Source organism: Neodiprion fabricii, chromosome 3, assembly GCF_021155785.1.
Source record: "Neodiprion fabricii isolate iyNeoFabr1 chromosome 3, iyNeoFabr1.1, whole genome shotgun sequence".
Lineage (NCBI taxonomy): Eukaryota > Metazoa > Arthropoda > Insecta > Hymenoptera > Diprionidae > Neodiprion > Neodiprion fabricii.
In genome coordinates, this window is record NC_060241.1 from 24,928,754 (window position 1) to 24,941,345 (window position 12,592).

At 38.7% G+C, this 12,592-nt stretch overlaps 2 protein-coding genes across 2 annotated transcripts in view; one reads left to right on the plus strand and one right to left on the minus strand.

Annotated features, from left to right (window-relative positions):
• Positions 1-9,006: 9,006 nt before the first annotated feature.
• LOC124177854 (coiled-coil domain-containing protein 86) lies at positions 9,007-9,990 on the plus strand. The gene is made up of 3 exons (XM_046560724.1): positions 9,007-9,298; positions 9,498-9,702; positions 9,819-9,990. The coding sequence occupies exons 1-3, from the start codon at positions 9,123-9,125 to the stop codon at positions 9,897-9,899; spliced, it is 462 nt and encodes a 153-aa protein (XP_046416680.1). The 5' UTR covers positions 9,007-9,122; the 3' UTR covers positions 9,900-9,990.
• A 75-nt stretch (positions 9,991-10,065) lies between these two features.
• LOC124177853 (Fanconi anemia group J protein-like) overlaps positions 10,066-12,592 on the minus strand; it is a 69,051-nt gene continuing 66,524 nt past the window's right edge. The window contains exons 11-16 of the mRNA XM_046560723.1: positions 12,270-12,584; positions 11,883-12,164; positions 11,246-11,578; positions 10,923-11,119; positions 10,764-10,815; positions 10,066-10,684 (exon numbers count right to left, since the gene is read on the minus strand). Of these exons, the coding sequence (XP_046416679.1) occupies positions 10,565-10,684; positions 10,764-10,815; positions 10,923-11,119; positions 11,246-11,578; positions 11,883-12,164; positions 12,270-12,584 (1,299 nt within the window). The 3' untranslated portion in view covers positions 10,066-10,564. The remainder of the gene's footprint in view (positions 10,685-10,763; positions 10,816-10,922; positions 11,120-11,245; positions 11,579-11,882; positions 12,165-12,269; positions 12,585-12,592) is intronic.

Below are 12,592 nucleotides of genomic sequence, written 5' to 3' on the forward strand. Positions count from 1 at the left end.
ATAAGAATATTATTTGATTAATTAATAATATAATAAATTGTATAAGATTATTCATAGCTACTAAATATGTGCTTGCACGAAAAATGAATGGAAATAATTTATTGTAAACGTGACAAGTTTGTAATATTTCAGATGAAATATAATCACAATTGCCATCAAATATTACAAAAGTGTTTTACTCACTCAGCACAAATCCTCGTCCTCCTCGTCCTCCTCCTCGTCCACCTCCGACCACCTTCAACCACCTCGAACAACCATCGATAATGGTTGATGGAAGTCGAGAAATTTTATCAGCGGACTGACAGCTACCGAATTTGGGGTTGCGCGAAAAACGAATTGAAATCATTTATTGTAAACGTGAACCGGGAACCACGGAGCGCTTATCCCGGAAGTCGAGAAATTTTATCAGCGGACTGACAGCTACCGAATTTGAGGTTGCGCGAAAAACGAATTGAAATTATTTATTGTAAACATCAACCGGGAACCACGGAGCGCTTATCCTGGAAGTCGAGAAATTTTATTAGCGGACTGACAGCTACGGAATTTGGGGTTGCGCGAAAAACGAATTGAAATTATTTATTGTAAACGTGAACCAGGAACCACGGAGCGCTTATCCCGGAAGTCGAGAAATTTCATCAGCGGACTGACAGCTACCGAATTTGGGGTTGCGCGAAAAACGAATTGAAATTATTTATTGTAAACGTGAACCAGGAACCACGGAGCGCTTATCCCGGAAGTCGAGAAATTTCATCAGCGGACTGACAGCTACCGAATTTGGGGTTGCGCGAAAAACGAATTGAAATTATTTATTGTAAACGTGAACCAGGAACCACGGAGCGCTTATCCCGGAAGTCGAGAAATTTCATCAGCGGACTGACAGCTACCGAATTTGGGGTTGCGCGAAAAACGAATTGAAATTATTTATTGTAAACGTGAACCAGGAACCACGGAGCGCTTATCCCGGAAGTCGAGAAATTTTATCAGCGGACTGACAGCTACCGAATTTGAGGTTGCGCGAAAAACGAATTGAAATTATTTATTGTAAACATCAACCGGGAACCACGGAGCGCTTATCCTGGAAGTCGAGAAATTTTATTAGCGGACTGACAGCTACGGAATTTGGGGTTGCGCGAAAAACGAATTGAAATTATTTATTGTAAACGTGAACCAGGAACCACGGAGCGCTTATCCTGGAAGTCGAGAAATTTTATTAGCGGACTGACAGCTACGGAATTTGGGGTTGCGCGAAAAACGAATTGAAATTATTTATTGTAAACGTGAACCAGGAACCACGGAGCGCTTATCCTGGAAGTCGAGAAATTTTATCAGCGGACTGACAGCTACCGAATTTGGGGTTGCGCGAAAAACGAATTGAAATTATTTATTGTAAACATGAACCGGGAACCACGGAGCGCTTATCCTGGAAGTCGAGAAATTTTATCAGCGGACTGACAGCTACCGAATTTGGGGTTGCGCGAAAAACGAATTGAAATTATTTATTGTAAACATGAACCGGGAACCACGGAGCGCTTATCCCGGAAGTCGAGAAATTTTATCAGCGGACTGACAGCTACCGAATTTGGGGTTGCGCGAAAAACGAATTGAAATTATTTATTGTAAACATGAACCGGGAACCACGGAGCGCTTATCCTGGAAGTCGAGAAATTTTATTAGCGGACTGACAGCTACGGAATTTGGGGTTGCGCGAAAAACGAATTGAAATTATTTATTGTAAACGTGAACCAGGAACCACGGAGCGCTTATCCCGGAAGTCGAGAAATTTCATCAGCGGACTGACAGCTACCGAATTTGGGGTTGCGCGAAAAACGAATTGAAATTATTTATTGTAAACGTGAACCAGGAACCACGGAGCGCTTATCCCGGAAGTCGAGAAATTTTATCAGCGGACTGACAGCTACCGAATTTGGGGTTGCGCGAAAAACGAATTGAAATTATTTATTGTAAACATCAACCGGGAACCACGGAGCGCTTATCCTGGAAGTCGAGAAATTTTATCAGCGGACTGACAGCTACGGAATTTGGGGTTGCGCGAAAAACGAATTGAAATTATTTATTGTAAACATCAACCGGGAACCACGGAGCGCTTATCCTGGAAGTCGAGAAATTTTATTAGCGGACTGACAGCTACGGAATTTGGGGTTGCGCGAAAAACGAATTGAAATTATTTATTGTAAACGTGAACCAGGAACCACGGAGCGCTTATCCCGGAAGTCGAGAAATTTCATCAGCGGACTGACAGCTACCGAATTTGGGGTTGCGCGAAAAACGAATTGAAATTATTTATTGTAAACGTGAACCAGGAACCACGGAGCGCTTATCCCGGAAGTCGAGAAATTTTATCAGCGGACTGACAGCTACCGAATTTGGGGTTGCGCGAAAAACGAATTGAAATTATTTATTGTAAACATCAACCGGGAACCACGGAGCGCTTATCCTGGAAGTCGAGAAATTTTATCAGCGGACTGACAGCTACGGAATTTGGGGTTGCGCGAAAAACGAATTGAAATTATTTACTGTAAACGTGAACCAGGAACCACGGAGCGCTTATCCCGGAAGTCGAGAAATTTTATCAGCGGACTGACAGCTACCGAATTTGGGGTTGCGCGAAAAACGAATTGAAATTATTTATTGTAAACATGAACCGGGAACCACGGAGCGCTTATCCTGGAAGTCGAGTTTCACCGCGTAGCGGACCCGAAGCACGAGATCTGGGAGGTTGAGAACCCGGTACTCGAAATACGTAGCGGACCCGAAGCGCGGGATCCGAGAGGTTGAGAACACGGTACTCGAAATTTGCGGAGCGCGACTCTCAACCGTCCGCTCTACTGCGCGGTTGTTACCAGACTGAGGAACTCGGCTAGCCGATTTTAGATTGGTGACGTCACTTTCCGAACATCCGAAAATTCAAACTTTGGTTCCGAACTGTAATACTAGGTATGATGATGTATGATGTATGATGTACGATGTATGATGTATGGTGTACGGTGTATGATGATATGATATGATGTATAATGCTTTTAGTTTTCACGTTTCATACGAGAAATACACACTTCATCTCTCCTGCCGATTCCAGACTCAAGCGGCCAGGCCCTTCGATGGTCAGCCGTTGATTGAGGATATATTCTTCAGTGAACGGCTCGGCTAATAACGCTGCCGTTCTGCGACAGTTGGATGATGAAAAATTTCGCTCGTATCTTTCAAATGTGTGTTAAAATACACTCGAAATGTTAAGAAGCGTCGTTCTTTCTCTCCCTATCATCTTTCTAGGTCTTTAAATCACGACGCAGCGTTAAATACTGTCTCATATACGAAGCATCCGTTTCATCTCGTTCAAAATTAACGCATCCGTGATGTATTACAGTTACTCTGAATTTTTTTCCATCCGAATACTTTTCGAAAAACAATTCTGCTCCTCCACCCAACGCAGATACTTCACTTGCGACCAGCTTAAACAACGTTTCGATTCTATGCCTATGAAAATTCAAGATCGAGAGAGCAAATGAAAAGTTGTTGGAATAATTATGAATACTAATGTTATGGAATACATCGAGCGCGCGTCGAATAGAATCCCATTTCGAAATGAATAGTTCTTCTCTTTTCGTATCATAGCTAATCTAGTAATATAGGTAAATAGGATGATTGGAGGTGTTCGGAAATGGTAGGAGGAGGTCGGCGCTGGCAGACGGTCATAGGGGGTGGTCGAAAGTGGTCATTGATGGTCGGAGGTGGTAGGGGGGGATAGGAGATGTTCGAAAATGGTAGGACATTTCAAAAGTTAAAGTCGACGATGATCCAGTGCATCAATTTTATCGTTACAGATTTTCTTTTTCCATGAGGCATAGAGTATTCAACAACGATAATGCAGTCCTTAAAATTCATCATTCATCTCTGTCTGGAAAGCTAATTCGCATGGCGTGGTATTCTAGATATGTCAAAACTAAGCTAGCGGCACGTGTTTGCATTGTTAGAAAAATACCCGTACTCTACATACACTGTTTCTAATCTTTTGCTACATTTGGTTCAATTCCCCATGCTTTCACAGTACGAACAGTCGGAAATGTTTTTGATTATCCATAATAAAATAAAGGAAGTAACAAAGCTTAAATTTATTGTTAAAGCTCTAATGAATACATCAAACTGCGGTCGAATCAATTCATTTATTATTTGCACATGACCTCTGTATATTTGATAAATTATTCCTAAATACATTGAAACATATGTATTTATAATGAAATATCATGCAATGGGCTGTGTAAATTATAAACTATAATTTCTATCAAATAGCTGCTTTTATGTCAACAGGGCTTTGAGACTCAGTCAAGTTGGATTTCGATTTTTGCCATCGTATGTAGGACATTGGGTCACAAGAACAAATGCGAATTACGAAGAACTCCGTGTTAGAGATAAGGATATTTTAGTTCAAGTATACCTATACACAGAAATCCGTATGTGAATATAGTAAAACCTCCGTGTTTATTGTAAAAATCTAGTTTTAAATATGTGTATACATGTATATACGCATGCATAAGTATACATATACATATATACACATACATGCACAGTACATAGATAATTGCGAAGTAATTAGAAACACTCACAACTTTTCGCAAATAGAGTAAAACGTAAGGTTAATAATGTACAAATTACACAAGCGCACCATGAAACATGGCAAGGGTAATCCTAGTGCAGTGATTGTATAAACTGAAGAAATATACATTTACATATACATGATATAAATTATTAGACTAGAAAAGAGTATTTAGAGAGCTTATCTAATTCCGATCTTGTCACAATAGATCATTAACATAATCAATATACGGCTAAAGCTGTATTAGCTACAGTCACTATTAGAGATAATATTTTTTATCCATTTTTATAGTTATTTAATTTCTTGTACAACAATTCTTCAAACTTCACAACAAAATGCCCAACGAGTTCTCGTAGTGCAAATACGAGTCCAATTACCTTACAGATGGCATTACATTGATTTCTGCCTTCCCGCGTCGAGTTATAAATACAGAGAAATCTCAAGGAGAGCTCATTTCTGTAAGATTTATTGTAGTGCTATATTCGTAGCTGTACCTGTTATTCTATATTATAAACTGTCCTAAATTTTAAACACACAGCACAACAATGGCTGAAAGCACAATGGCAAGAAGAGAGGAACAATTTGCATCTTAATAAATCTTTTCTTCTTTATACGTGATATCTGAAATATCATGCAATGGGCTGTGTAAACTATAAACTATAATTTCTATCGAATAGCTGTTTTTACGTCAACAGGGCTTTGAGACTCAGTTCCGTTCGTCCTCCTCCTCGTCCACCTCCGACCACCTCCAACAATCGCCAACCACCTCGAACAACCACCGATAACCACCTCGGGTTGTACCTGGAATAGCAATAAATATTTTCAGTATAAGAACACATCAAAAATATTGTGTGTGGATTTATATGAATAATTAACGAATTAATAAAATAATAAATTCTATCAGCGCATTTACAGCTATTGAATTTATGCTTGCGCGAAAAATAAATTGAAATCATTTATTGTAAACATGACAAGTTCGAAAAATTTTAGATACAATGTAATTACAACTGCTATTAAATTTTATAAAACTGTTATACTCACTGTGCAGAAGTGCTCGTTCTCCTCCTCCTCCTCCTCGTCCACCTCGATCACCCGCAACCACCCCCAACCACCTTCAACGACCATCGCTGACCACCGCCCGTTATACCTCGGATACTAATAAATATTTCAAGTATTAGTACTCATCAAGAATCTTGTGTAAGGATTAGTATAAGTTTTTGATCGTCACATTTTACCAAGAAGTTCATGAGAAAATTATAAAAAATTATTGGAATTTCATTAGCGCATGGATAGCTACTGAATTTTGGCTTGCGTGAAAAATGAATTGAAATAATGTATTGTAAACGTGACAAGTTGGAAAATTCAAGATAAAATATAATAACAAGCGCCATGAAATATTATAAAAGTGTTTTACTCACCGAGCACAAATCCTCGTCCTCCTCGTCCTCCTCCACGTCCACCTCCGACCACCTTCAACCACCTCAGGTTATACCTTGAATAGTAATAAATATTTTCAGTATAAGAACACATCGAAAATATTGTGTAAGGATTAATATAATTGAGTAATTTATTAATTAATTAATTAATAATAGAATAAATTGTATAAACTTATTCATAGCTTCTGAATTTGTGCTCACGCGAAAAACGAATTGAAATAATTTATTGTAAGCATGACAAGTTTGAAAAATTTTAAATACAACATAATTACAATTGCCATTAAATATTATAAGAATATTAATTAATTAAATAATAATATAATAAATTGTATGAGCTTATTCATTGCTACTTAATTTGAGCTTGCGCGAAAAATGAATTGTAATAATTTAATGTAAACATGACAAGTTTGAAATATTTTAGATAAAATATAATCACAATTGCAATGAAATATTATAAAAGTGTTTTACTCACCGAGCACAAACCCTCGTCCTCCTCCTCCTGAATCACCGAGATTACCCGCAACCACCCCTAACCACCTCCAACGAAAACCGCCAACCACCTCGAGTTGTACCTCGAATGCTAATAAATATTCTCAGCATGAGAACAAATCAAAAATTTTGTGTGAGGTTTAACATAATTTTTTTATCGATATATTTCACCGAAAAGATTATGAGAAGATTATAAAGTTATAGAAATTTTGTTAGCCCACTGACAGCTACCGAATTTGGGCTTGCGCGAAAAACGAATTGAAATAATTTATTGTAAACATGAACGAGGAACCACGGAGCGCTTATCCTGGAAGTCGAGAAATTTTATTAGCGTACCGACAGCTACCGAATTTGGGGTTGCGCGAAAAACGAATTGAAATAATTTATTGTAAACATGAACCAGGAACCACGGAGCGCTTATCCTGGAAGTCGAGTTTCACCGCGTAGCGAACCCGAAGCGCGGAATCCGGGAGGTTGAGAACACGGTACTCGAAATTTGCGGAGCGCGACTCTCATACGTCCGCTCTACTGCGCGGTTGTTTTCAGACTGACGAATTTGGCTAGCTGATTTTGAATTGGTGACGTCACTTTCTGAACATCCGACATCCAAACTTTCGTTTCGACCTTCAATACTATGTATGATGATGTACGATGTACGATGTATGATGTATGGTGTATGATGTATGATGTACGATGTATGATGTATGATGTATGATGCATGATGATATGTTATGACGTATAATGATTTCAGTTCTCACATTCCAGACAAGAAATACGCACTTTATCTTTCCTGTCAATTGCAGACTGAAGCGGCTTGGCCCTTCGCTCGTCAGGCGTGGACCAAAGATTCATTCTTCAGTTAACGAGTCAGCTAACGAGTCGAAATGTTCTTTGCTCTGAAAATCACGAAAGAAATTCAACTTAACCACCTTAAACTACTGACGGAAAATTCAACGATTCACAAAAATGCTGGAATCATTTTTTTGATGCACTGTTCCAGAGTCATTAAGCGAGAGGAATCGATTGCCTGCAACCCGAATATGCTGCAAGTGACGGATCAAGAGTTACAGCCGGAAAACGAAAGATTTTCTGCGTTATTTTTCTTACGCTTGTCGTTTGCTCTCTCTCACGTCTTTTTTACGTTTTCAATCATCCGATTAGTCTGGAAAGCGTTGTACTAATGCATTCTGGAGACGAAAAATCATTCGCTCCTAAAATCATGCGAAAAGGAAGGTAGAACACTTACCGTTTTTACTACGAATTCCGACAATTTTGAAAAATACTGCCATAGATTTTCCGATGACCAGTACCTGGCTATTTGACGAAGCTGGCCAAAGGAATCGCGGTTGTATTAACTGAATTGAAATAAATGGTCACTACAAAAATCGGAATAGAATCTAAGAATTTAATGTTCAAAGAATCATTCTCTGATAAAATGTGTGCAGAAACTGAATAAACTTTTGAATATACACTGAATGTATGAACGCTTACTTCTCTCATCCTCTTACATGATATTATACTTTCCTTAAACCATGCATGAATTGAGTCGTTCTCTCACACACTCCGAAAAGGCAATTCATTACACGTGACGACATGCCGGTGGCCTATGAGCTGGAGCACAGGCGCTTCCGTTCCTTCTATTGGAGCGCCTGCAGCAATTTTTTCGAATTAGTTTCGCTGATATAATTAGCAAAAACGGCAAAAATCTTTCGCCAAGTACATCAAAAAATATGGTCATTACCCACAAAAATACGTTCTCTGATCAAAAACGTATGCTTTTATTCACTTCATATAAAAAAGATTCAAATATGTACCTACTACTTTTAAATACATGTGTATTTATTCACAATGAAACCATGATTGAAACTTAACCCCTACCACGCTGGGCTTAGACTGAGCTCAAACTCATCCAACTACAAATGATAATTAAGTATGAATAAAAAATAAAATGACTCATACATTGAAAAAAATTCAGAGAAAAATAAAATAATTCTTGGAAATAATTTACACCTTTAGATTCGTTCTAATATCTCAACTGGAAGCCTGCGAAACTGCGAAGCTACCGCTGGGATGCCTGACTTTGGGGGTTGATTTCACCCCTTTATAACCGTTTGTCGGGAGAAACAAAATACCCGGCTCTTAGATTTCGATGAATAACATACCACAAAATAAGCTAAACCGGGGAGGGACTCCTCGGGCCTTACCTTGGTAGTCGATATTTGGCGAGCCAAGTTACTGATTGTGCGTCTCAGTACAATTTTGCGATAGAATTCAAAGTCTAACTTCTAAATTGTCCAAAAATGTCCGTTGGACGTCAGAATTCCGACAAATCCCGATGTACGTACCGGAAGAGGCTCGAGTCACTCGTCGGTAACAGATTCGTAAGCGAGTGATGCTAGTTACAGTTACCTTGATTACCGACGCGTTCCCTTGCCGTCAGGGATGCTCATGGCATTCATCAGCATGTCTTCATTCTTTCGATGCCTGACCCATGATTTGCGGGTGTTGTTCAGCGCGTAGTAACCTCAAATAGTAGTTGTGTTATCATAAAGAATAAATACAGGGTATTATAGAAAACTGATACCGAGATGACTGAAGTCAAAGAAAACGTGATTCGTATGGAAGATATATTGGGTGAGAAGGCAAAACCAGATGTGAGTGATCCATTGAAGAAAGTAAACAAGCTGGAAAAACACGTGGAGAAGCTCACTATACCAAAAGGCAAACCAAAGTCTGGAAGAGTTTGGAAGGAACAAAAAACCAGGTGAAAAATAACAACTCTTTTATATTCAACACAATTATCAAGTGACATATTTACCGCTGAATATTTCTCAAATAAATATCGGTTATTCTATTCAGTAGAAAAAATATGTTGATTGAATAGCGTGAAATATGTTTCTTTGATAACTACTGACGAACTAAAGTTAACTAAACAAAACTGTTTCTTTACAAATTTTTATTAGATTTTCATCGATAATTAAAACTCGTGGTACTCGTCTCTCCTTTGAAAAGAAGCAAAAATTGAGGAATGACATGAAGCGTATTAAAGAATTATCACGATCGGTAATTGCGCAACGCCAAGCAGAAAGAGAGGCTAAAAAACAACGAAGGATTGATAACTTGAAGCGAGCTGAGGAAAACAGAAAGAAAAGTGAAATTGTACAAGTTGTAAGTTCACTGGATTTGACAATATATAATTCTTTGTGAAATTTTTATTTGTTCTCAGTATACGCGTAGTGTGAATATTTTTTGTCAAGTGACAAAATGAAATTTTGTAATTTCAGATAAAAAATACATCAAAGATAAAGAAGATGAAGAAAAAAAACTTAAGGAAATTGGAGAAACGTGATACAACGAATATGTAATTTATATCTAACTTAACATTTAATAACGTAATAGAACCTTATTTTGTACAAACGATTGATATTTTCATTATAAAATGACTTCTTCACGCAATTTGACATGTATATCAACTTTCAATTTACACGATCGGTACATTTAAGAACACATTACATTTTGCTCCTGCATCTCAACGCAACAAAATTATTTCAACATTTCAAAATATTAAATTTTTCAACGAAATGTTCCTGCAACAAGGTTCTAAAATACAAGAAAAATAATATTCAAAAAGAAATCTCACATACGCGGATCAAGCGAGTATATACGGACGGATTTATCTGGTATTCCAAAATTGGGAATGTGATTTCTGACATCAGTTAATATTATCTGGTAGTTGCAGCACCTGACGAAGGCTACAGTTTCTTGAAATTCACAAGGTACAATTATCGAATTCCTGAACCGGACAAGAATTAATTAGCATAATAGTAGAATTACAAGTCACCAAAATCGTAAATGCGGAAAAGTGTTATGATGTTCCGTTACTGCTTGTTGATATTTTGCAGAGTTGCAGAGAGTAATGATTAGAAACTATTTCTTATTCGTAAAATAAGACGAATATAACACAGTCATCGGAAGTAATAACAGTTATTAAGGCTTAACTCGATGATTTTTTAAAGTCTACATGCATGTGTTACGGGGCCAAAACTTTTTGGTCAACAGAATCAGATTTTTCATTTTTTGTTCGTTCCACATGTCTGGCAACAAACTGCTCTAGTTCCCAGGTGAGATTATACCGCGCAGAATCTCTCCACTGAAAGTAAAAAATTCAGGGTAAATAGATTGCGGTGCAAAGACAAAAATCGATTTAGTCAGCAGAGCCGTTCGCTTACCATTGTCTTTACCCATTTTGGTAAATAGTTGTAACTGGATTTTTCCGTAAATCTGTAACCGCAATATTTCAGAATTTCAGTAATTGAATTAACAAGTGTTTGAAGATGTTCCATAGGTGGGAAAAAAAATGAACATGCACTGTCAGTGCTCGAGCTTACCGTTGGTCAATAAGAAGTACGGCTCCCCAATCGTTTCGATGTCTGACACAACGTCCAAGGGCCTGATTCAAAGCCCTAAAGGCCTGCACAGCGTACCACTCGCCACCCTTGAGCAAACCTTTCAGCTGATTCATGTCATTGTACGTGAATTTCGTATCTACCGACGGATCTTTTCTGACGGCGTAGGGTATCCCAACCTGCGTTGTTCAATCGCCATTTAGAATTGAGAATCAAACAGATTTCCGTTCGATTTTTGGCGTTTAACAATGATACGTAAAATGCATTCGCTCAAATGGCACACACAAAAGAATCATCAGACGTACCGCCATGACACAGCGTGCCTCATTATCGCTGAAATCAATTCCTTCGGCGACTTTTCCCCTAAAAACTGCGAGCAACAGAGCTCCGGTAATGCCGTCTTGCGGCCCTTCCGATGTCGATTTGATTATTTCTCTGTATTTCTGCATCACCGGTTCGAGGTTACTGGAACCTCGCGGCTCCTGGAGGACGTGTTTCATACCTTCTAGTCGTGCCCAGGTAGAATTTAGCTTCCATCTGTCTATCTGCTTTTGCATCATACTGTACGACGAGAAAAAGCAGAGAATCCCGTGCGGCACAACCTTGCAGACATCGAGAACCAGTCTTCCTAATTCATCCTGGAAACATATTCGGGTTGATTGAGCGATTCGCTATTCGACGGAGATTTATCACATTTTTTTATCACCAATATCTGGCTGCCGGGTTTGGTTGTGAAACGTCAACGACCCCACTTTTCAAAAAATTTTATCAATTGGGAATTGTGTGTCAACAAATTCAATTCTTAACGTCTAATTAACTAAACAGAGTGAGTCATTTTTATTCATACGATAAGTTTAGAGATACTATCGTCTTGCTTCAAATTATAATTTACCGGATCTTTTTCGAATACATAGCGCAAAAATGAGTAATTTAGCTTCTCACTTGAAAACTCAAGGAGTTCACATTGGCGTAGTTCGCCTTGAGCTGAACTCCGGTGGGGCCGCATCCAATCCCTCTAATGTAGACATTTTCTTTCGGCACAACGTGATTTGCGTCTAGCTTGTGCGGAAAGGCAGTTCCCAATTCACTTTGAAACGAGCTCGTTGGAGACAGAGTGCCGGATGCGAGAACGACGGACCTTGCAGCGTTCGCTAATGGCGCAAAAATGACTGCTGGATTCATGCAGAGCATCTGAAGAGTGCGCAAACGCTTTTCGGAATATCCCTAAATTGAAGAAGAATTATGTTTAGAATTTTAAGACCAGGACGACCTTTTAAACAGAGTGAAATATTTGGGGAAATGATTGATTGTATTAACTATTTCACTTACTTGGGAAAAATCTTTGACGTAAGCTTCTACAATGCAGGCCCTGTAATCGTTGGCGAGTTTCTCCGAAGCCATAACTTGAAGAGCAAGCGTGAAATCTTCCAAAAACCTTTTCGTCAATGGTGTTATTACGGGAAATGGTTCGATATCCTGGTTTCTGGACATCTCCTCTTTCGCTTTATTGAAATCCATTATTGCCTCAGATGCAGCTTTTTCGAATGTTTTCGCAGTTCCCTTTCCCAACGAATGAATATTGAACAATTCGCAAAGCTGAACACCCGTCCAAAAATCGCTGCTACACGTTTCGCTGAATTTGTCCTACAGTT

What these genes read in the sequence shown, in the direction of transcription:
- LOC124177854 (XM_046560724.1), top strand. Translation starts at nt 9,123, where the DNA reads ATGACTGAAGTCAAAGAAAACGTGATTCGTATGGAAGATATATTGGGT. An exon ending in TGGAAGGAACAAAAAACCAG is followed by an intron (nt 9,299 to 9,497) that starts GTGAAAAATAAC and finishes AATTTTTATTAG; the next exon opens with ATTTTCATCGATAATTAAAA. An exon ending in AAAGTGAAATTGTACAAGTT is followed by an intron (nt 9,703 to 9,818) that starts GTAAGTTCACTG and finishes TTGTAATTTCAG; the next exon opens with ATAAAAAATACATCAAAGAT.